This window comes from Chelonia mydas, chromosome 7 (genome assembly GCF_015237465.2).
Source record: "Chelonia mydas isolate rCheMyd1 chromosome 7, rCheMyd1.pri.v2, whole genome shotgun sequence".
Lineage (NCBI taxonomy): Eukaryota > Metazoa > Chordata > Testudines > Cheloniidae > Chelonia > Chelonia mydas.
In genome coordinates, this window is record NC_057853.1 from 769,018 (window position 1) to 793,046 (window position 24,029).

Here is a 24,029-nt window from a genome sequence, read left to right on the forward strand (position 1 = left end):
CTGGTGGATTCTCCATGCCCCACAGGGTTTAAACCAGGAGTGGCTGTTTTCTAACAGCTCTGCTCTAGGGGTTACGGAGGGGGGCAGGTCTCTGGCCTGTGTTACACAGGGGTCAGACTCGGGGATCACCAGGGACACTTCTGGCCTTGGAATCAATAAAGAACAGGGTCAGGCGGGTGTCACATGGGGCATTTCCTGTCCCCAGCCCAGGCACCAGGCCCAGCCCAGAATAACCAGGCAAAGCGACTGGCAGAGAGGAGCACCCAGGTTCCAGGAGCAACAACATCACCTACCGGCCCCAGGGGCGGGCAGGCCCGGCCCAGCACAGGGCAGGCCTGCTCCCCACTGGGCTCCACCCACCACGGCCCATTTCAGGAGAAACCTACCAGCAAAGCGGCCCCAAAATGCATTTTTCATGGCACCCCTACCATCCCCCCACAGCATTCCCCTACCAACCCCCCACAACCCCCCCCTCCCCATCCCCCTGCGTCCCCCTGCTGACCCCCCACAGCCCTCCCTGCATTTCCCTCTCCACCCCCACAGCCCCCCTCCCCATCCCCCCTGCCGACCCCCCTCAGCCCCCCCCTGCATCCCCCTGCTGACCCCCCACAGCCCTCCCTGCATTTCCCTCCCCACCCCCACAGCCCCCCCTTCCCATCCCCCCTGCCGACCCCCCTCAGCCCCCCTCCCCATCCCCCCTGCGTCCCCCTGCTGACCCCCCACAGCCCTCCCTGCATTTCCCTCCCCACCCCCACAGCCCCCCTCCCCATCCCCCCTGCCGACCCCCCTCAGCCCCCCCCTGCTGACCCCCCACAGCCCTCCCTGCATTTCCCTCCCCACCCCCACAGCCCCCCTCCCCATCCCCCCTGCCGACCCCCCTCAGCCCCCCCCCGCGTCCCCCTGCTGACCCCCCACAGCCCTCCCTGCATTTCCCTACCCACCCCCACAGCCCCCCCTCCCCATCCCCCCTGCCGACCCCCCTCAGCCCCCCTCCCCATCCCCCCTGCGTCCCCCTGCTGACCCCCCACAGCCCTCCCTGCATTTCCCTCCCCACCCCCACAGCCCCCCTCCCCATTCCCCTGCCGACCCCCACAGCCCCCCCCCCTGCGTCCCCCTGCTGACCCCCCACAGCCCTCCCTGTATTTCCCTGCCCACCCCCACAGCCCCCCCTCCCCATTCCCCTGCCCACCCCCACAGCCCCCCCTCAGCCCCCCCTGCGTCCCCCTACTGACCCCCCACAGCCCTCCCTGCATTTCCCTACCCACCCCCACAGCCCCCCTCCCCATTCCCCTGCCCACCCCACCAAGCGGGGCCTATCCCGGGCTGGCCGCGGGGGGCGGGGCCTACTCCTCGAACCGCCAGCAGCGAGAGAACCCAGGCGTCCGGCGCCCCCCGCGCTCATTGGCTGGGCAGGAGCCGCCAGTGATTCCCGGCCGCAGATTCGCCTCGCCCGGCCCGGCGCGGCCCGGCTCCGGGGGGCGCTGTAGGGCGCGGCCCGCCCCGGCCCGCCAGCCAGACCCGGCCCCGCTGTCCCGCCCGGCCCGGCGCGGCCTCGTCCGGCCCGCCCGCTGCCCCGCCCGGCCGTGGCGAAAGTGCGGTTGCTAAGGGCCGCGAGGCGCTTTACCCAGCGGGGCCGCCCCGCGCCAGGAGCCGCCGGAGCCTCCATTGTTCCGGGCCCGGCCCGGCCCCGCCGCCGCCATGGCCCCGCCGCCCCCGCCCGCCGCGACCGGGCTCCGCCGCTGAGCGCGGCCTCCGGGCGGCCGGTGAGTCCCAGGCCGCTGCCCCGCGCGGGAGCCCCGGGGCGTGGGGGGCACCGGGGGGCGAGCCCGGGGCGTGGGGCGAGCCCGGGGGGAGTGGCGGGGGGCACCAGGGGGCGAGGGACGAGCCCGGGGTGTGGGGGGCACCGGGGGCGAGCCCGGGGCGTGGGGGGCACCGGGGCGAGCCCGGGGTGTGGGGCGAGCCCGGGGGGAGTGGCGGGGGGCACCAGGGGGCGAGGGGCGAGCCCGGGGCGTGGGGGGCACCGGGGCGAGCCCGGGGTGTGGGGCGAGCCCGGGGGGAGTGGCGGGGGGCACCAGGGGGCGAGGGGCAAGCCCGGGGCGTGGGGGGCACCGGGGGGCGAGCCCGGGGCGTGGGGGGCACCGGGGCGAGCCCGGGGTGTGGGGCGAGCCCGGGGGGAGTGGCGGGGGGCACCAGGGGGCGAGGGGCGAGCCCGGGGTGTGGGGGGCACCGGGAGGCGAGCCCGGGGGGAGTGGCGGGGGGCACCGGGGGGCGAGCCCGCAGGGGATGAGGGAGGGGGGTAGGGCGGGTAGTGAGAGCGCTGCGGGGCAAGTGCTCGGGAGGTTTGGGGGCACGTGACAGCACCCCATGCCTGTCTCTCACCCCTCTCCCTTGCAGAGGTGACGCCATGGGGGTGGACTTTGACGTGAAGACATTCTGCCACAATCTGCGGGCAACCAAGCCCCCCTACGAGTGCCCCGTGGGCACCTGCCGCAAGATCTACAAGAGCTACAGCGGCATCGAGTACCATCTTTACCACTATGACCATGACAACCCCCCTCCACCCCAGCATACTCCCATCCGCAAACACAAGAAGAAGGGGCGCCAGGCCCGCGCCGCCAACAAGCAGTCCCCCAGCCCTTCGGAGACCTCGCAGTCACCGGGCCGTGAAGTGATGACCTACGCCCAGGCCCAGCGCATGGTGGAAGTGGACTTGCATGGACGCGTGCACCGCATCAGCATCTTTGACAACCTGGATGTAGTGTCAGAGGATGAGGAGGCTCCTGAGGAGGTGCCGGAGAATGGGAGCAACAAGGAGAACACCGAGACCCCGGCCACCACCCCTAAAGCTGGCAAGCACAAGAACAAGGAGAAGCGCAAGGATTCCAACCACCACCATCACCACAGCGCCTCTGCAGGCACCACCCCCAAGCTCCCAGAGGTGGTGTACCGGGAGCTGGAGCAGGACACCCCTGATGCACCACCTCGCCCCACTTCTTACTACAGGTACCATCTGCATGTTGGAGGGCGGGGGGGACTCCCTGCTAGGTTTCATCTAAGCCGTCCCCCAGGGGCTGGGGCAGGATTGTTCCCCATATTCTATTTACTAGTAGTTTGTCCAGGCGCAGTGTAGATGGTACTTGTCTGATCCTTCTCTGGGCCTCTCTGGTGCCTGTCTGGGGAGGTGAATCCTACAGATCCTGCTGCACTGTTGTTTCAGGCTCCAGGGACTTTTTCTTTTCTCCCCTTTGTGGTGTCCCGTTAGCCCTGGACTGGGGTCTGTAAGCTGGAGACTCGGTTCCCACTTCTTGTCTGGCTGCCAAAACCTCTCGTGTTATCAAATCCCTTCTCACTGGTACAGTCCTATAGCAGGTGGAGGAACAGGAGCCTGACGGTTCCTGAGGGTATGTCGGCACTTCAGTAAAATACCCGTGACTGGGCCATGTCAACGGACTTGGACTGGGGGCTAGCAAATTGCAGTGTAAACGTTAAGGCTCTGGGACCCTCCCCCCTTGCAGGTGTCAGAGCCCTAGCTCCTGCCCAAGCCAAAGGTCTACACTGCAATTTTACTGTCTCACAGCCCGAGTCAGATGACCCAGGTCAGCTGCTGTGTGTTGCCGCAGTGTAGACGTACCCTGTGTCTTCCACTGTTCTGCTCCGTGTAACTGGCTGCAGAATTTGCTCCAGAATGTAAGCGTTTAAAACACAATACAAGTTTCTCCTCTTATGTGTGTGAAGATGAGATTCCAAGTAGGACTTGATGTGGCAGCCAGCCCATGAGAAAAGCTGAACTACCCCACTTGTCTGCAGACTAATGGAGACCATTTAGCTGAACTTTGCTGTTCTGTCTCTGGAATGTGAGGCCAGCGTTATTGAATTTCTGATCCCTGTACTAGAGATCTCCAAGTCCTGTGCCTCATCGGGGTGGCTGTTTGGGAGGAGGTGAGGATAATGGCGAGGTCAGTGCTGCCCTTAGCTGCTGGAATAGGAAACCAGAAGGTCAAGCCCTTCCTCCAAAAACCAAATCCCCCAATTGGGAGGGAAAGAGACTATTCGGTCCCTTGTCATGACAAACCCAAACTGTGCTCTATGCCTTCTCACCACAGAATTCAGCATTGTTAGGTCAAATGGCCCCGGAACACATGGGAACTTGCTTGGGGGTTGGTACCATGTTCCGTGTGATTGCCTTGTCTTCGTGAGACACCCCAAGCTTCATCAGTTGCCAAGCAGGAGCATTGTTTGGTGCAGTGTCCTTGCTGTGTTGTGCTGGCCGCACCAGCATACTGTAGTTCTGCTCAGTAACTGAGAAAAGGGGCTTGCGGCAATATCTCTCATTTCAGTGGGTTCCTTCCCCTTCCTTTTTCTTTCTGGCTTATTGCTGCTTTGTGGCCCTGGTGGTAAAATCTCCCCCTCTCGTCCCTTTGGAAGGTTAGGCTGGACTAGCTCTTGGTCCCTCCCAGTCACTCATTCCCTCTCTATGTGCCTCTCAGGTACATTGAAAAGTCAGCAGAGGAGCTGGATGAGGAGGTGGAGTATGACATGGACGAGGAAGATTATATCTGGCTGGATATCATGAATGACCGACGGAAGACAGAGGGTGTGAGTCCCATTCCCCAGGAGATCTTTGAGTACTTAATGGACCGGCTGGAGAAGGAGTCCTACTTTGAGAGTCACAACAAGGGGGACCCCAATGCCCTGGTTGATGAGGACGCAGTCTGCTGCATCTGCAACGATGGAGAGTGTCAGAACAGCAATGTCATCCTCTTCTGTGACATGTGCAACCTGGCTGTCCATCAGGAGTGCTATGGGGTGCCCTACATCCCTGAGGGCCAGTGGCTCTGCAGAAGGTGTCTCCAGTCCCCCTCCAGGGCAGTGGACTGTGCTCTGTGCCCGAACAAGGGTGGTGCTTTCAAGCAGACAGACGATGGACGCTGGGCACATGTGGTCTGTGCCCTCTGGATCCCAGAGGTTTGCTTTGCCAACACTGTGTTCCTGGAGCCCATAGACAGCATTGAACACATCCCACCTGCCCGGTGGAAGCTGACCTGCTACATCTGCAAGCAGCGTGGCTCTGGGGCTTGCATCCAGTGCCATAAGGCCAACTGCTACACTGCCTTCCATGTCACCTGTGCCCAGCAGGCTGGACTCTACATGAAAATGGAGCCCGTCCGGGAGACGGGAGCAAACGGCACCTCCTTCAGTGTGCGCAAAACCGCCTACTGTGACATCCACACGCCACCCGGCTCTGTGCGCAGGCTCCCTGCCCTCTCCCACAGCGAAGGAGAGGAGGAGGACGAGGAGGAGGAGGAGGAGGGCAAAGGCTGGAGCTCAGAGAAGGTGAAGAAGGCAAAGGCCAAATCCAGAATCAAAATGAAGAAGGCAAGGAAGATCTTGGCAGAAAAGCGAGCGGCAGCACCTGTGGTGTCAGTGCCCTGCATCCCACCTCACAGGTACGGCCCCCGGCACTCTCCCCTCTGTCCAGACAGTCCCTTGCCTCAGGGTCCTGTGGCCCCCCCCTACAAGTACGGCCCCTTGCCTTGGGGTCCTGCGTGCCCCGCACAGGTACGGCCCGCCTGTCCAGACAGTCTGTGTCTCTGTCATTAGCCCCTCCAAGCTCTGGTTTATTTCATTCCTTGTTCGCGGTGCTCGGTGGCTTCGCTGGTGGATCCGGCAAGCAGTGTGACTCTGGGGCTTGCAGCCAGTTTCCTCCGTCCAAGCTGAGCTCCTCTCCTCTGTGCCACTCCCTGAAGGTGGCTGGGGCAGGAGCAGGAGGTGGCTTCTGTAAGTCTAACGGCAGGAAGCAGCTGGGGGTTCCCAGGGTTCCCTTCCTGTTATGTTAACCTCAGGGACTTTGGAACAAACCACTGTAGAAGAAAGGGGGTACTGTTAATTTATCTGACTTGGTTTGTATTTCTCCCCTTGGCCCTACTGCTCTTTCAGCTCTTTGTTAGGGCCAAGGCCATCCTGCTGAAGAAGTCTGTGCAGAATGGAGCTGGCTGCTGGGATATCATGTGAGGGTCCCAGGAAAGGCACTAACTTTATGCTTTCTGCTGGCTGTTAACCAGCCCCATCTCCCAGCCTGGAGTGGTACCTGCACTCCTCTGGAGCACAGTAGAAGTTGTGGGAACTAGGAAACCCCCTGTGCTCCACAGACCCATAAGGTTAGCCAGGACCACAAGGGTCATCTAATCTCAGGATCTGTGGTGTCCTCATGGTGTTTCTCACCTCCTGTTAGCTGTCTCATGACCTGCAGTTTACCTTCCAAGCAGGACAGGGAGCATGCCAGTTGTACGGTGGCCTTGCTAAGTGAGCTGGGTAAGAGGATGAAGGGCTGGTAACCAGCAGAGCGGTGGGGCTTTGCAAGGAGATAGCAATTGCCAGACTGGATCAGACCCAGGGTCTGTCTGATCCAGTCTTCTGTATCTGACTGTGACCAGCCCCAGAAGCTTCAGAGGAAGGAGAATCCCACACTAGGGATGATCTGCCCCCCCACGTTAGACCTTATCCTGGTCTCTAATAGTTAGAAACTGGCTTAAGCCTTGAAGTTCTTGACCTCAGTGAGATCATGTGACAGAGAGTTCCACAGACTAACTACATGTTATGTGAAAAAAGTGTTTCCTCTTATTGGGGTTGAGGTCAGAATGCCATGCAGCACAGTCCTGCAGAGAAGCCTGTCTGTCCCATCCCCTTCTCGGCTGGACTGCTGCCTTGCAGGAAACTCCCCAGCCAACCCTGAGCTGGGTCTCTGGTGTTTGGCTTGTGTGGCTAGGCACCTCTTGCTGGGCTTGGCAGGGCTCACTTGGCTGATCATGTACGTGCTTTCCCTCCCTCCCCAGGCTCAGTAAGATCACTAACCGTTTAACCATCCCGAGGAAGAGCCAGTTCATGCCGTCTGCCGTCTTCCGTTTAATTAAATGCCTCTTTGTTCTTGTGTTGTGATATGGGGAGAAGGGATGAACTAGGGCCTGGACAGTGACCATGTGAAATCCTAGCACGCTGGATGCCTGATAGGACTGAATATTTACTGAGTCTACTTCCTCCTTGGAGCGCATCCTGTGGCTAGGAAGAGCCTGGCTCCAACTCTCTTTCAGGCTGATAGTAGATCTCTGAGGCTGTGTTGGGTCCCTGTTGGCTGGCAGATGGATAGGCAGAAGTGGTGGGGTTTGGTTCACATGGGTGTAGACTGCTCAGAGACAGTGCTGCGATGTATTGTGCAGGGAGAGATCTCTGTTCCTGAGCTGATGGCTTGGGGTTCTGGCCTTTTGCCGACTAGGCTGGCTCACTGCCTTTCTCCTGGTTGATTCTGGGCCTGCAGTCTCTCCTTTTGGAGATTTGACTTCTGTTTGACTCCCTGCCAGCCTGTGTGTGTGCTTGCTGCTGTCACTATGTCCCAGTGGAGCACATGGAGAAGTGATTGCTCTGGCCTGCGGCCCTCCTGTTTCTGAGAAACTGTGTGTGAAAATGCTGGCTATTACTGTGCAAACTGTGGCAACAAGTATCTAACAGGGCTGCCCTCCCCTGCTCCCCCAGAAATGCATGCGGCACACGGGGAAGAATGGATCACATCTAAACAGAGTGTCTGTTAGGGGCACCTTCCACCCCTTGCCCAGCCCCCAGCTCCCCACAGACCAGAGTCAGCCAGAAGCTCCAGCTGCGGAGCTGCAGGAGTAGCTAAAGCAGGGACTCTGGGTGTCTAGAGGACTGGACTGTGCGGATTGTCTGTTTGCGCCAACCCTCCCCAGTCTCTTCACCTCAGCTTTATGCCACACTGGCCCTTCACTCTCCCCTTCTTCTCCTCTGTCCCTCTTTTCCCTTTCCTTTCCATTTAGCTGATCTCCTTCTAACACTGCCCCCCAAAAGTGATGGCCCTAGCATGCTGTTTGCTGCCACCACACTGGTCACTCAGCTGGCGTTCGACCCCTTCCCCCGCCCTGGGTCTGTCTGCTCTCGTTAGACCGTAAGCTCTTCAGGGTGGCTCTGTGCTGGACTTCGTACAGCACCTGGCTCTTGCTAGCTCCTTAGCCACTGCTGCCATGAGCCTGATGGATGCCCAGGTGGGAAATAAGCACTGGGAACACATGCAGTACTGAGGAGAGTCAGCGCCAGGTGTCTGGCAGACTCCCATGGACTATGTGTTTGAGAACTGCTGGACTAAGATTTTCCTGTACGCCCCCATGGCTGGGTCAACCTCCCAGGCCACATGGCTGCTGCCTGCGCAGCCCTCCTCAAGCCCCGCCCTGTGGCGAGCCCCACAAGAAACAGGGCCCTGAGGCTGGCCAGTGATGGCCCCTCAGCTGGTGACTGACAACAGAAACCCATGTCCCTGGAGTCCCTGGGCCCTGTCACTCAGCTGGGCCTGGTGCTAACCCCTGTAGCCCCGTGATCCCCCTTTTCCTCCTCTTACACACACTGTGTGTTGGGAGCTCTTCAGGGCAGGGACCTTCGCTGTGTGTGCAGCGCCCAGCAACGGGGCCCAGACCCGGGCTGCAGGCACTACCACCGTGCACATAATAACTGTAATTTTCACAGAGGCCTGCGAAGGCCCATCCTGTCTGCAGCACCCCTGTGCAGAGTTCCCAGCCCCGCCTGCCAGACTGATGTGCAGGAGGAAGGATGATAACTGTCCCTCAGAATGCCATGGAGCACAGTCCTGCAGAGAAGCCTGTCTGTCCCATGCCCTTCTCGGCTGGACTGCTGCCTTGCAGGAAACTCCCCAGCCAACCCTGAGCTGGGTCTCTGGTGTTTGGCTTGTGTGACTAGGCCCCTCTTGCTGGGCCTGGTTTGGCCGTGGCAGGGCTCACTTGGCTGATCATGTACGTGCTTTCCCTCCCTCCCCAGGCTCAGTAAGATCACTAACCGTTTAACCATCCCGAGGAAGAGCCAGTTCATGCAGAGACTTCACAGCTACTGGACACTGAAGAGACAGTCCCGCAATGGGGTGCCTCTGCTGCGCCGGCTGCAGACACACTTGCAGTCACAAAGGAACTGTGACCAGGTACGGGGTGGGCTCTGGGCACTGATGCCCTGTGTGCTTTGTGCACCCCAGGGCCTTGGGGCCGAAGCATTTCTTGTATGTGGTGCCTGCAATTTCAGAGCCATGCTGGAGAATGGCCCGAACTGTCCTTGGGAGGAAAGGGCAGTCCCAGCTCCACACCACAGCTGCTTCCCCTTTCTCTACTCTGTTCAGCATCCTAGACTTGCCAGGCAATGACCTTCCAAAGCTCGCCGTGGGGAGGGATGCAAAGAGTGTGTCTAGCTGGCTTGGTCTCTCCTGCCCATCTCCAGCTGGCAGGGGTTGGAAAAACCTACTAGAGAGCGCTAGCCAGAGGCCAGGTGAGAGTGGGGGACCTACTAGTGAGGTCCATGGCAGTGTCCCGAGGAGAAACACAGTCCCCCATTCCTGATGCAGGGGTCCTAGCAGAGTTCTGGCTCTGGGCCCTTCTTGTTCCTACCGTCTGCATCAGTCTGTCGCTAGTGGGTGCCTCTGGTTTCTGGAAAGGAGCAGGGGGTTTCTGCTCCCTGCTCACCACTTTAGAGCCTCCTGGCTCGTGGGCGTCTCTTACCCTACCTCTTCTCCGGCACCCTGGGTGCTGGGATGGGGCAGAGGTCTCCCCTACTCTGCTCCTTCTCAGGTTTGTGGGCTGCTCCTGGAGAGCAGCTCCAGCGCCTGCCCCCAGCTATCCCCAGCAGAGTGAAATCCACCATTTCCCTGCTGCCCCAGCAGCGAAACTGACCAGAGTATTATTAGCTTTGCTCCACTGCCCCTTAGCAGAGCTCTGAGCAGCTGCGGAGGCACACCAGCTTTTCTACCTGCAGACTTGGCAGGCCGTGCTGCTTGGGGTCAGTGCTGGGAAGGGTCTCTCTAGCCCCAGGGACGAGGAGCCTGCACTTTCAGAAGCGACTGCCCAACTTGAGACACCGCAGGGGCTTGGCACTGGCTGGAAATCAACCCATTTTTGGGTGCGCCGGGGCACCCAAAATCACAAGTCACTTCTGAAAATGTAGGCAGGGTTTTTAAAATAAAGATAGGTCAGGCCCCTCCCTCTTCACGGGGGAAAGAGTGCCAGCACACTGCCACAGGGAGCTGCTTCCCTCCATCTCATGGTCTCTGATGTTCCTGCAGAGGGAGACAGAGGATAAGAATTGGGCCCTGAAGGAGCAGCTGAAATCATGGCAGCGCCTCCGCCATGACCTAGAGCGCGCGCGCCTGCTGGTGGAGCTGATACGCAAACGGGAGAAGCTCAAGAGAGAGACGGTAACCATTGTGTGTCCCTCCTGGGAGCTTGGGGGTGACAGAGCAGGCCCATCCTGCAGGAGCTGTGGGGCGAGCCCATATTCCTGACCTGAGTATGGGGAGGGAGGGGAGCGCAGGTCCCCCCTGCGGGTATTGGCTGGTTCTCCTGTCTATGCCGTGCGGTGGTGTGTGCTTACACGGTGCCCTGCCCCAGCAGGGTCTGAACGGGGGTGGGGCTTTGGGAAGTGCAGGTGCAGTTCCTGCATCTCTGCTTTTCACTGGCATTGACATGCTGAGTCAGAGCCTGTTTCTCCAGTCAGAGTATCCTGCGTGCAGCCATCACGCGGGGAGGTTGGCCTCTTGAAGCAGCTGGGAAATGGCTCCTCTTTGCTACAAAGCTGATCTCTCTGAAGTCCAGATCTCACCCTGTGAGCCTTGTCTGCGTCCCAAGGGCAGTAGCTGTCCTGGCTGGCTGTAGCATGGTCAAGGGGGCAAAAGGCTCAGTCCCGCCCTGTTCTTGTGTTTCAGATTAAAATCCAGCAGGTGGCGCTGGAGATGCAGCTGACCCCCTTCCTCATCCTCCTCCGCAGGACTCTCGAGCAGCTCCAGGAGAAGGATACGGGCAACATCTTCAGCGAGCCGGTCCCTCTGTCTGAGGTAACAGAAATCTACGAAGTAAGAACCCCCTCCCCCCAGATTTCTACTTCGCTCGAACTCAACCCCAGTCTGCCCATGCCAAGGGCAGCAAATGGTGCTCTCCAGACAGCTAGCGGGCAGCCCGGGGCAGTTAGCCAAGTGGGGACATGGGCAGCTGAGCTGAGCACAGCTGTGACTGTAGCATCGAGCAGGGACTGGCAGAGAGATTAATGGTCCGTCTTCCTCTTGGTTGTCAACGATCTCTCTGCGTGCATGGTGGGCCAGGCCAGGCCAGGCAAGCGGGGCTCCTTGCTTGGAAAGGCAAGGTGCAGTGGGACCCGCAGCACGCTCCCATCCGTTCCCTTGGAAGCACTCTGTCTAGGCATAGACATGAAATGAGTTTGGCCTCAGACTTCTCCCGAGCGGGTGCAGCAGAAAACACTGTCCGAGTCTGTCAGCTGTGTCATTCTCGGCCTTGTCCTGCCAGGGGCTGGGGAGAGGGTTGCACTGTGCCTGCCTGTGCCCGCTGTCCCATTCTTGCAATTCTTCTGTGTGTTTGTATGTCTTGGAGCCCTGTGTAACTGGGCTATGAAATTCCATCCCCTCCAACCCATCTGGGATTAAAGCAAGCCTCTGCCATGCCCTGGGGAATTCCAGAGCCGGGGCCGGATTCCTGCTTGCCACCGGCTGGAGGAGAGGGCTAGGGCTGTGCGGTGTGCAATGGCACCTCTGAAATATCTCTAATTGTATTGCTCCCGGTGTTGGGTTGGGCTGCAGTATGCAGGTCCGCTTGTCTAGCCCCAGTCTGGTAGTGCCGGGGTATTGCCGTTCCCTGTGTCTACACAGAGCGGGCAGTGTTTGCAGGGTATGCAATGCCATCTGGGGCAAAGCACCAGGACTGGATTCTTCTAACAGCTGTTTTCTTGGAGCAGGTAGTTCTGAGGTATGACTTCCAGGCTCAGCTCTGACTGTTCTCCCTGTGCAGGTCCCAGACTATCTAGATCACATCAAGAAGCCAATGGATTTCTATACCATGAAGCAGAACCTGGAGGCCTATCGTTACCTGAACTTTGATGACTTTGAGGAAGATTTCAACCTGATTGTCAGCAATTGCTTGAAATACAATGCCAAGGACACAATCTTTTACCGTGCGGCTGTCCGGCTGCGAGAGCAGGGGGGAGCTGTGCTGCGCCAGGCTCGCCGGCAAGCGGAGAAGATGGGCATTGATTTTGAGACAGGCATGCACTTTCCACACTGCATCCCTGTGGACGAAGCGCTGCACCGAGACACAGAGGAGGGTGGGTACTGACACCCCCTCCCAGGGTGCAAAGGCTGCATGCAGGAGGGTCACCTGTGGAAGTCACAGCTGAGAATTTCTGTTAGATCATTGGAGGCCAGGGCAAGATTGTCCCCCCTCCTCAGCACATAATCTAGTGCCCCCATCCTCCCCCCGCAGTCTCTGCCACATCCTCTTATGTCTCCTAGCCAGCCCACATGCCCTTTCCCCAAAGAGACAGGGCCAGTCCCAGGTCAATTCTGGACCCCGAGGGTCAGGTGCATTTTGTTGGTTGGCAGCTGTGACATGCTCGCCCAGTTGGAGACGGGCTTCCTGGCTTGCCCCATGGTGCTGTCGGTGCGCAGGGTCAGCCTGCAACAAGAGAATCTGGTTTTTGTGGTCTTGTGCTAAGGATTCGGGGGTGACATCGTGCATATTGTGCCATGCAGGGGCCTCTGGCAAGCTGCTGTTGTGTGCCTCTGAGCCAGACTCTTCCCTTCAGTCACTGCTTCCCTCTCAGCTCCCTCCAGCAGAGCAGTGAGGGTGCAGAATGGAGGGCACTGCCCTTATCAGGGCCATCCCCATGCTCCTGCACAGGGCCGGCCTTAGGGAACATGGCACCCTGGGTGAACTTGCATTTTGGTGACCGTGGTCCCTGTGGGTCCCCCCCATTGCCCTTGGCCCCCATGGGCTCCACACCCTCCCTTCACCCCAACCCCTGCACTGTGCCCCCTTCATCCCAACCCCCAGCCCCTCCTGTGCCCCTAATCCCTGCACTGTGCCCCCTTGACCCCAACCCCTGCACTCCCCTCCTGCACCCCTAACCCCTGCACTGTGCCCTCTTCACCTCAACCTCTGCCCCCCTCCTGTGCCCCTAGCCTCTGCATCCCCCTTCTGCACCCACATGGGAAAACTGACCTGGATGCAGTGACAGGAGCTGTGTGGGGGGAGCAAGGAGCGACATCCGGGCTCCCTGCATCCAGGTCACTTTCCCTGCAGGCTGTGTAAGGAAAGGGCAAAAGAGCAGCAGCTCCTGATATCAGGTCTGTGCTGTGAGGTGTATGTGTTGAGGGGAGTGTGAAAGACCGTGTGTGTGCTGAGTGCATGGCGAGCACGCTGTCTCTTGAAGAAAGCACTCAGGGTCAGGTGCCTGAAGGTCTGTTCAGACCCAAGCAGCTGCTGCTGGACCCATAGAGGCAGCAGATCACACCGATTCCCCCGTCCCATCATCCCAGCTCAGTAGAGACCAGTACACAGGTGTGGGGAGGGGGAACACCCTGATATCAGTCCCCCGCACACAGCAGACAGGAGGATACGCCTAGTCCAGAGTGACCAGGGGCTCTGGGGAGGAATGGGAGGGGGGGACAGGAGCAGTGGGACCTGGGGGAGGAGGGTCACCCCGGCTCTGGAGGAGTTATCTAGCTCAGCTTTTCGTCCAACTGCCCCCTGCAGCTCGGGTCCCTCCCCCCCTCTCCAGAGCTGCTTCACCTTCCTGTCTGCTGCCTCTGTTAGCCCAGCTAGCTCTCAGCAGGTCAGGTAGAAATCGGGCAAACCCTGCACAGCTCCCCCTTTGGCGGGCCGCCCTGGGCCACCGCCTGGACCACCCACCCGCAGGGCTGGCCCTGTCCCTGCAGTCTGGGCTGCCGGAGGAATTGAGGGGCCTGGAGCTGAGCACAGGGCCCAGGAAGTGGGGTCTCCCCAGAGCTGGGGGTGGCGGGGGGGAACGACCTTCCTCTCCCTGCTCCAGGACACCCCCGAATGAATTGATTCTTGTGTTGCTCTATCCAGTTGCAAACCCCTGTCTTATTCTTGCCAGTCCCTGGCCCATTCAGCATGATGTGGATTATTCTCTGTGCATTTCTGAGGCTAAGCCTGTTCGGCTCCTCCCTCCCAAGGAGCTCATCTCTTGGGCCCCTTCAGGTGACTGTTCTGTGCCCGTGGGTTAATCCCCTCTGGATTGCCATGTCCCCTGTCCAGGAGGAAGGGAATTCCAAAGACCTACCTGGCTTCTCTCACCTATCTGCCCCTCTTTGTGCCCACAGAGGAGGTGCGGCTGTTGCTGTCAGAGAACCAGAAGCACCTGCCCTTGGAGGAGCAGCTTAAGATCTTGCTGGAGCACTTGGATGAGGTCAATGCTGGGAAGCAGAGCATCGGGCGCTCCCGCCGTGCCAAGATGATCAAGAAGGAGATCACAGTCCTGCGCCGGAAGTTGGCTCACCCACGGGATGTGCTGGACAGACACGGCCCCTCCGCCAGGGGGATTCTGCAGGCCCACCACCCCTGTGAGAAGGACATGCAGACCGACAGCGCTGCAGAGGAGAGCAGCAGCCAGGAAACTGGCAAAGGTACTGGCTGGGAGGTGGTATTGACGCTCTGGCACAGCACATTATGCCCAGGGCTTGGCGTAACCCCACATCTGGGCAGGGCATGAGAAGGCTGGAGGATGCAGAATCAGCAGCCATGGATCTTCCCTCCCAGAGCAGAGGCTGGGGTGGGGAGAGGTCCTGCTCCTTCCTTGGTTCCTCATTAGTGTCTCTGAAGATGGCTGGGAGCTCCCCCTTGCAGCGGGGCTCCTCCCAAGGGGATTGGGAACCAACTGGAGATGCTGTTTTTCCCAGTTTTCTGGGAGGGAAAGATCATAGAATCATAGAATATCAGGGTTGGAAGGGACCTCAGGAGGTCATCTAGTCTAACCCCCTGCTCAAAGCAGGGCCAATCCCCAACTAAATCATCCCAGCCAGGGCTTTGTCAAGCCTGACCTTAAAAACTTCTAAGGAAGGAGATTCCACCACCTCCCTAGGTAACGCATTCCAGTGTTTCACCACCTTCCTGGTGAAAAAGTTTTTCCTAATATCCAACCTAAACCTCCCCCACTGCAACTTGAGACCATTACTCCTTGTCCTGTCATCCGCTACCACTGAGAACAGTCTAGGTCCATCCTCTTTGGAAACCCCCTTCAGGTAGTTGAAAGCAGCTATCAAATCCCCCCTCATTCTTCTCTTCCGCAGACTAAACAATCCCAGTTCCCTCAGCCTCTCCTCATAAGTCATGTGTTCCAGTCCCCTAATCATTTTTGTTGCCCTCCGCTGGACGCTTTCCAATTTTTCCACATCTTTCTTGTAGTGTGGGGCCCAAAATTGGACACGGTACTCCAGACGAGGCCTCACCAATGTCAAATAGAGGGGAACGATCACGTCCCACAATCTGCTGGCAATGCCCCTACTTATACATCCCAAAATGCCATTGGCCTTCTTGGCAACAAGGGCACACTGACTCATATCCAGCTTCTCATTCACTGTAACCCCTAGGTCCTTTTCTGCAGAACTGCTGCCGAGCCACTCGGTCCCTAGTCTGTAGCAGTGCATGGGATTCTTCTGTCCTGAGTGCAGGACTCTGCACTTGTCCTTGTTGAACCTCATCAGATTTCCTTTGGCCCAATCCTCTAATTTGTCTAGGTCCCTCTGTATCCTATCCCTACCCTCCAGCGTATCTACCTCTCCTCCCAGTTTAGTGTCATCTGCAAACTTGCTGAGGGTGCAATCCACACCATCCTCCAGATCATTAATGAAGATATTGAACAAAAGCGGCCCGAGGACCAACCCTTGGGGCACTCCGCTTGATACCGGCTGCCAACTAGACATGCAGCCATTGATCACTACCCGTTGCTCCACCTGGGGCCTGTCCTGTAGGCTGATGGAACCCTTTGGCCAGTTCCCTGCAGTGAGCCAACTCACCTGGGTTAACTGCGAGGAGAGCCAGACGAGGATAGGGCAGGAGCTCAGGTGGGGGCAGGACCCCTGGGGAGGAGAGCCTGGATGGGGACAGGGCTCTGGATGGGCATCGGACTGGGTCCCTGGGGAGGAGAGGCCGGATGGGGGCAGGGGCAGAGTGGGTGGGGACAGGGGGCCTGCTGGGAGGAGTGGGCTGAACCAGCTGGGCTAACTGGGAGGAGAGCCCAGATGGGGGCAGAGTGGGAGCCCGGGTGGGGCCGGGAGAGCCTGGATGGGGGCAGGGGGGAAGCCCAACTGGGGGTTGGGCTCTGGATGGGGATCCGGCTGGGCCCCTGGGGAGGAGAGGCCGGATGGGGGCAGGGCAGGAGCCCGGGTGGGGGAGGGGCTGGGAGAGCCCAGGGTGGGGCGAAGTCGGGTGGTGGGGGCGCTAGAGCTGGAGGGGATGGGGACCTGCTGGGAGGAGTGAGCTGACCTGGCTGGGCTAACTGGGAGGAGAGCCTAGATGGGGGCAGGGCAGGAGTCCAGGTGGTGGTGGGGTCAGGAGAGCCTGGATGGGAGCAGGGGGAAGCCTAGGTGGGGGTGGGGTTCTGGATGGGGGTCGGGCTGGGCCCTTGAGGAGGAGGGGCGGGGCCAGAGCGGGAGGGGACAGGAACTTGCTGGGAGGAGTGGGCTGACCCGGCTGGGCTAACTGGGAGGGGAGGTGGAGCAAACCAAGACGACAAGGACTCCTTTGACATGTTGAGAAGTGAGACGGGAAAGCCCCACAGGCAGCAGGAGCTGAAACTGCACAGTCGTGGCCAAGGCATGATGCTTAGAACGGGCGTCTCCAGGATCCCTGCTCAGGATCCGTGGGGCCTTGGCCACGCTGCCCAGCTAGGTCCAAAGCCGCGCTGTTAGCAACAGAGATCGCTCTCCAGCAGCCTGGGCAGCTTTTCCTCTCCTGGGCTGGCAGTGCAGCTCCGCTCTCGCTGGCCTGTTCTTTGCCTCTCCTTGGGGTGGCTGCTCCTGGGGCTGTCTTTGCACCCAGTTTGTCCCCAAGCGGGTTTCTTCACTTGGGGCCTTCACCTGGGCACTGGGCCCCTTTGACCTGTATTGTGTCACTAGACTGTGTCACGGAGTGTGGGGGAGTCCAGGCCCTGCACCCCTCTTCCTGGGATTCACCGAGACTCTCAGCCAGCCAGTAAAACAGAAGGTTTATTGGACAACAGGAACACAGTCCAAACCAGAGCTTGTGGGTACAACCAGGACCCCTCAGTCAAGTCCTTCTGGGGGAGCAGGGAGCTTAGACCCCAGCCCTGGGGTTCCCTGCGTTCCTCCACCCAGCCCCAAACTGAAAACTAAACAACCCCCCCCCAGCAGGCTCTCTCCTGCAGCCTGTCTTCACATTCCTGGGCAGAGGTGTTACCTCTCCCTCCCCCTCCTGGCTCAGGTGACAGGCTCTCAGGTCTCCCATCCCCAGGGCACATTCCCAGGTCAACACTCCCCCCTCCCTGCTGTGTCAATCTCTGGTCACGTGCTTCAGGCTCTGTGGGGGCAGGGGATGTCTCTCTTACCCTTTGCAGGGTCTGGTTTAAACTGTCTTTGGAGCCTGTCCTGTTTTCACCAGGTAGATTGCCTTGATGCTCTCTGCTGCACATCTGTAGATGTTTTCCCTCCACTTCCCTCTCTGAGTGTCTGGTCCCAGAGCCAGGTCTGACTTTCCTCTTTTCCTGCTTTCCTCCTTCTCACTTCCCAGTTCTTCTGTTATCTGATCCCCTACCTTCTTCCCCAGCTCCACCCGCTCCAGCTTCTGCATCCTCCTCCTTCCCCTATAGCTCTTTCCAACTGCCCCTTCGGGTGAGTTCGGAGCCCCCCCCAGCTCGTGCCCCCCTCCTTGGCTGTCCCACCCCAGGGCAGCATTCTGTGCTGCTGTTTGCGGGGCCTAGTGCCAGGGCAGGGTTACCACACCCCACATATTGGCACTCCTTAGCAGGGCCATGCGTGAGCGTGACCCAGGAAGGTCAGGAAAGCTGGGATCAATAGCTTTGGCAGGCATGACCTGTCCTGTTCGTCTCAGATGGAACAGCTGCCAACTCCAGAGTGTAGAGTTGGGCATTTTCCAATCCAGGATTCCCTTTTTGCTGCGCCAGGTGCCCAGCATTTCATTTCCCGTCTCCTAGCTGTGCCAGGACCTGCCTGCAGCTGCCACTTGCTTGGCAGCTTTCCCCCAAGAGGCAGTTAATTGGCTGACAGGGCATGCTCCCTGCGTTGTGCCTTGGAGCCAGGCTGCAGAGGACGGAGTCAGAGGTGGATGGCAGCCAGCAGTGTTGGCTGGTCAGCTAGGCTGCCTGGAGAACAGTGCAGCAACCAAGAGCTAGGGGCTGAGCCACTGACCAGCTACAAGCTCCCCCTTCCCTGGCGCACACGAGGAAGGAGGCTTTGGGTCTGGCTGCCTTGAGAGCATGGCAGAAATTCCATCCTTCAAACCAGTCCCTGTCAGAAATAACCACAGGCCATGAATTGACTGTGGGCATGGGGCCCTGTGGGAATCCGGGGCCCTGGGGGGCTGCACGACTTTCCTGCTGCAGGCTTGCTCGGTCTTTAGCACAGGGAAGTGCAAGCTTTTTCACAAGCACTTCAGATGTCAGTAGCTTTTCAGGGGTGCAGCAGGACTGGGCAGCTCCCAGCTGGAGCCTGAGGAATTCGGGAGATGCTGTTGCTGCTCATCTTGCTTCCTTTCGTTGAATTTGGCGTCTCTGAACACGAGGGAGTGGCTGCACCTGCTAGGGTGGAGTCTTCTCCAGAGATCCCCTCCTGTGAGGAGTCTCGGCAACTCCGCTAACTGCCCAGGTTTGGTGATGTGAGGGCAGTGGTGGCAAGGCCCACGAGCAAGGCTCCCGCAGGATGGGACAAGGCATGGGACTTTCCCTTCCTTACGAAGCTCTGCTGCTGATCGGAAGCCTCTTGTGCCAGCTCTGGGCTCCCCACAGCTCTCCCCTCGTGCTTGTGCACACTGCTGCCCGAGGGCCTCACCGGAGGCGGTGGGAGCTGTGGGGGCAGATCTCCAGAGCTCCCTTGGGGAGCTGGGAGTGGGGCAGAGCGGTGGAGCCTGCTGCCCAGCTTCTGAACATGCTTTCTCTCATCCTCTCTGTTCCAGGTCTGGGCCCCAACTCTTCCTCCACCCCAGCGCATGAGGTCGGCAGGAGGACTTCCGTGCTCTTCTCCAAAAAGAACCCCAAAACCGCAGGGCCCCCAAAACGACCCGGACGCCCACCCAAGAACCGGGACAGCCAGCTAGCTGCAGGGCATGGGAGTAGCCCAATAGGTCCCCCCCAGCTTCCAGTAATGGAGGGGTCGCAGCGCCAGCGGAAAAGAGGGAGGAGCCCACGGCCAAGTTCCAGCTCGGAGAGTGACAGCGATAAATCCACCGAAGACCCTCCCATTGGTGAGTGTGGCCGTGACAGCAGCGTGGGTCGGAGGGGGCTGTGCTGGATGTGTGTGTGTGACTGATGTTGTCCCTCGCCTGGCTCTGCTGCAGACCTGTCAGCCAATGGCTTCAGTGGCGGGAGCCAGCCGGTTAAAAAGAGCTTCCTGGTTTACCGGAACGACTGCAGCCTTCCGCGGAGCAGCTCTGACTCGGAGTCCAGCAGCAGCAGCAGCAGCAGCGCGGCCTCGGATCGCACCAGGTACCGTGCCCGGGCGGCTCTGCTCCGGCTGGGCCCGGGCCCGGGCCCGGGCACTAGGCCAGCCAGGGGCTCTGTCCCAGCGGCTGTACCAGGAGTGGGTCCATCAGCCTGTTGGTAAAGCCCTTTAGCAGTGACCCTTTCAAGGCTGCAGCACCCACCACAGCTGCCCCTTCCTGTCACATGCAGCGCCCAAAGCCACGCATGTTTGTGACATGCCTGCTGAGGAGCAGAAGGCCCAGACGCTGGGACTCGTTGGGCCTGGCATGCTTTAAGTCTGCCAGCGCTCAGCCCTGCCCTGCGGGTAGCTGTCAAACAGCCCTCTTGGTGAGGCCATGGCTGGAGAGCCCGAACCAGAGACCTGCACAGAAGCTGCTCCCGCACGTGTGTCTGCTGGAGGCCAGCATGGACTGGGTGGATTGTGCCAGTTCCTTTCCCTCTGTGGATAGAGGGACCCCAGGCCTGCCCTGGAGTGAAGACCCAGGCTGAGTGGGGGGGCCCCATGCCATCTGGGGAACTCTTCTCACTTAACCACTGACTCCCCCTTTCAAAGGCACCTGGAGAGCCCCATATCTCAGGACACTATTGTGGGCAGTTCTTCTGCCGAGCGCTGTGGGCTCTATTCCTGAGGGCACTAGCTGGCCGCCTCCCCAAAGCGTGGGTGTCCTAAGGTCCCTTCCCATCACACAAACACGCATGCAGTGCCTGGAAGGGTAATGTGGCGCCTAGTAACAGGACTGCTCCCCTGCCTTCCCACAGCACGACGCCCTCGAAGCAGGGCAGAGGGAAGCCCTCCTTCTCCCGTGTGAACTTCCCGGAGGACAGCAGTGAGGATACCTCTGGAACGGAAAACGAGTCGTACTCTGTTGGTGCTGGGCGAGGGGTGGGTCACAGCAGTGAGTATCTTGGGCCTCGGCCAGCAGCCTCCAGCTCCTGTTGCTGTCTGGAAGCGTCAGTGCTAATTCTTCCCCCCCTTTTCTTTGGCGCAGTGGTGCGGAAGAGCATTGGGCGTGGAGCCGGGTGGTTGTCGGAAGACGAAGACTCCTCTCTGGATGCCTTGGACCTGGTGTGGGCTAAGTGCCGGGGGTACCCATCGTACCCAGCACTGGTGGGTACAGCAGGCTGCGCGTCCTCTCCTTTTGCTCCCCCTGCAGGATCTGGGGCCTGGCAGAACCTTTGCCTGACTCATAGTGAGGGACTGGATGGACTCTCTCTGGCCAACAAGCTGACACTCTTACTGGATGGGCCAGAACCCTGGGAATCCCCTCCCCTTGCACCCAAATGATCTGCACCCCATGTCACTGCCATCCTTGGGCCAGTCCGGCTGAAGGTTTGCTGCTCTTGTGCCAATAGTAGGCTAGTCTCCCTGAGCCCTGTGCCTAGTGCGGGAATCAAGGGGCTTCCTGCTTCCCATAACAATTAGGGCTAAAGCACATCTGCCATTTGCTCCAGTGTGCAAATCCTCTGGGGTACCCCTGTTCTTGGGTCTTATACTGAGATCTGGGGGTGGCCTCAGGTCTCCTCTGCCCCCGGCCTCCCAGAGAGAACACTTATGCATGGTCTTCACTAGGGGCATGGAACGGCTTCCGTATGAGGAGAGATCAGAAAGACCGGGGCTGTTCAGCTGGGAAATGAGAGGACTGGGGGGATGGGAGAGAGGCCTGTAAAATCGTGACTGGTGGAGTGGGTGAACAGGGAAGCATCATTTGCCCCTTCACGTAACATGGTTAGGCAGCAGTACTTCTTGCGTGGCACTCGTTGCCAGGGGATGTGAAGAAAAGTATGACTGGGTTCAAAGAAAGAACGATATAAGTTCATGGGGGACAGCCCACCAACAGCTGTTTGCCAGGGTGGGAGGGACACAAGCCCGGGCTGTGGGTGTCCCTAAACTTCTGACTGCCAGAAGCTGGGCGTGGGCAACGGGATGGATCATTCGATAACTGCCCTGTTCTGTTCATTCCCTCTACAGCACCTAGCCATTGCCAGAGCCAGGACACTGGGCTAGCTGGACCATTGGTCTGACCCAGCACAGTCCTGCTGATGATGATATGTGAACCCCTTTAGAATGTGGCCTGCTGGCTGGCTCCCTCGGCTAGTGATCCTGGCCCCAGCTGTTCCTCAGTTCTTAACTAGTCCTGCTTTAGTCAGCCCCAGTGGTGGGTCTCAGTGCAGGCATCGCTGGGTGGCGCTCTCTGGCCCGTGTTTTGCAGGTGCTCAGATTATAAAGTTCCTTCTGGCCTTAAAACCTAGCAATCAAACCTCAGAAGGTGGTTCTCCAGCCTCAGCTCTGAGTGTGGAAATACCCCTGTCCCTGCAGATCTGGTCCCCAAGGTGACGGGAGACTGAGCTGCGGGCTCTAGGGTCTCCAGTACGGCTTCACTTGTGAGTCCAGTGGTAGGCGCAGCCCCTGGGGAGCTGGAGGCTCTTCTTCCCTGAGGCTCTCAAGATAATTGGTTTGTTAGTATTGGGGCATTGCCTTGGAGCCCCAGTTACAGACCAGGCCTCTGCTGTGCTAGGTGCTGTATGCACAGAGCCTGCCCCAGTCAGCTCGCAGTCTAAACAGAAGAGCAGAGACGACAGAAGGAAACAATGAGTCTGTTGGTCAGCATGGCCGGCAGTGCTCTCGGCACACCAGCTGCCTAGCTGCTGTCTTGTCAGTGATGCCAGAGGCCCATCGCGGAAGGCAAGGAATTGCAAACACAGGCATGAGCTAAGGCTGTTTCTGAAGTGGGGATGTGAGCTGGAGAGAGCCCCTGTGGCTTAGCCTGAACTGGTTGTGGTGTTGCCTCTTTGCACACACCTGCAGCCCCTTTGCTTCGGGTTGTCACGGTGACCGACACGGCGCTCAGGGAGCTGGTGTCAGCCAGCCTCTTTCCAGTGCAATCACTGACACGGGGCCTTTGGGTTCTAAGCACAAGACTTAGGAATGAACTGTTCAAACCAAGTCCTGCTGGGTGGGGTTCAAGGGATGCTGCTGCCAAGAGCTGAGCCGGGGGGAGGGAGCGGGGGTGCGAGAGCGGATTATTAGGGGCCGGGCAGCACTCTGCTTGTTCCAATCCTGATTCTGCCTTTATACCCCCCAGGAAAGGCTTTCCTCAGTGTCTTAGTGGGGCTGGTGAGGGCTTCTGTGCTCCCCTCCTGCCCCTTCCCTGGGATCTCACCTTTGTCTCCCTGCTGGTTTCGCAGATCATTGACCCGAAGATGCCACGGGAGGGCATGTTCCATCATGGCGTCCCCATCCCCGTGCCTCCCTTGGAGGTGCTGAAGCTGGGAGAGCAGATGACTCAGGAAGCACGAGAGCATCTCTACCTCGTCCTCTTCTTTGACAACAAGCGCACCTGGTAAGGGCCGGGCCAGGGTTTTCTCCCGATGTGTGCCAGCTCTGCACCCCCAGCAAGACAGAGCATGGCCTGCTGGGGACGGGGCGGTGAGGGCGAGTCAGTGAACTCCACCAGGGAGGGGGTGGGGTATGCAGATGATGGGAAGCCTCAAATGAGGTGTGATGTCCTTTCCTCCAGGCAGTGGCTGCCCCGGACCAAGCTTGTGCCACTGGGTGTGAACCAGGACCTGGATAAGGAGAAGATGCTGGAGGGCCGCAAGTCAAACATCCGCAAGTCTGTGCAGATCGCCTACCACCGTGCCATGCAGCATCGCAACAAGGTGCAAGGCGAACAGAGCAGTGACTCCAGCGAGAGCGACTGACACCGCTGCTCCCTCGTTGATCCACTGGCTCTGCTCATGGCTTCTCAGTCTCAGGGCAAACAGGGCTCTCGGTCCTGGGCACTTAGTGCAGCTGGTCTGCACAGGAGCAGGGCTTGCCCTAGTCACTGGGACAGAGAGCGTGCTCCTGAAAGCAGCTGTGGCTGAGCACCTGGCGCTCGCAGCGCAGGAGTGAGTGTGTTAGAGCAGAAGCAGGCAGAGCTGTAGCCTGCTGCAGAAGGCAGTGCCCAGCAGTGCCCTCTGTACCCTCCCTCTTTTCCAGCTGGCGCTGCTAGAGCCTCCCCTCCTACTGTGCTGCCCTGCCTGGCCCTGCTCGGTCTCGAATTTCACATTCCCAGGGGCATGGCCCTTGCCCAGCGAGGCCCGGTTGCCTGGGGCTGGTGCCTCGCTCACTGAGCACACCTCCCGCGGGTGAAGTTCCCATGCCCGCAGGGGCACTGTAAATACTGTACAGGATGGAGAATTTAAATTATTCTCATTTGTAGCCCGTTTCAGTGTCTTGGGGGAAGCATTTTGGTACTAAACAGCGCTTCCTATCAGGGCCCTTCCAGCCTGCCTAGCCCGGGCCGTCTCTTTGTAACCTTCTTACTCGCACACTTTGATACGGGAGCTCTTGGGATCGGCTGCGCCCTGCCCGCCCCCCTGGACTCGCGTCTCCTCCCCGCCGCGGTCGGACGCTCGTTTGTATTTATTTGGAAGGAAGAAAATCTATTGATTCTTAGAAAATAAACCGTCTATGGGCACCCCGGCGTGGCCTGGTGCTGGGGGCGGGG

General features: G+C 59.5%; 1 protein-coding gene across 5 annotated transcripts; it reads left to right on the forward strand.

Annotated features, from left to right (window-relative positions):
* The first annotated feature begins 1,627 nt into the window (after window positions 1-1,627).
* BRPF1 (bromodomain and PHD finger containing 1) lies at window positions 1,628-23,997 on the forward strand. 5 transcript variants are annotated; one of them, XM_037904637.2, is made up of 14 exons: window positions 1,629-1,763; window positions 2,395-3,003; window positions 4,488-5,447; window positions 8,836-8,992; window positions 10,121-10,252; window positions 10,760-10,906; window positions 11,853-12,165; window positions 14,186-14,488; window positions 19,011-19,298; window positions 19,392-19,539; window positions 20,296-20,432; window positions 20,526-20,644; window positions 22,723-22,877; window positions 23,055-23,997. In XM_037904637.2, the coding sequence occupies exons 2-14, from the start codon at window positions 2,405-2,407 to the stop codon at window positions 23,236-23,238; spliced, it is 3,642 nt and encodes a 1,213-aa protein (XP_037760565.1). In that variant the 5' UTR covers window positions 1,629-1,763; window positions 2,395-2,404; the 3' UTR covers window positions 23,239-23,997. The 5 variants fall into 5 exon arrangements, with proteins under 5 accessions (XP_037760563.1, XP_037760564.1, XP_043407591.1 ...); XM_037904638.2 differs by having other exon boundaries at window positions 10,760-10,888; XM_037904635.2 differs by having other exon boundaries at window positions 1,628-1,763; window positions 20,296-20,644.
* The last annotated feature ends 32 nt before the right edge of the window (window positions 23,998-24,029 follow it).

Excerpts from the sequence above, each read along its gene's own strand:
- BRPF1 (XM_037904635.2), top strand. The coding sequence starts at position 2,405 with ATGGGGGTGGACTTTGACGTGAAGACATTCTGCCACAATCTGCGGGCA. Across the intron at positions 3,004-4,487 it reads CGCCCCACTTCTTACTACAG|GTACATTGAAAAGTCAGCAG; the intron begins GTACCATCTGCA and ends TGTGCCTCTCAG. Across the intron at positions 12,166-14,185 it reads GCACCGAGACACAGAGGAGG|AGGAGGTGCGGCTGTTGCTG; the intron begins GTGGGTACTGAC and ends TTGTGCCCACAG.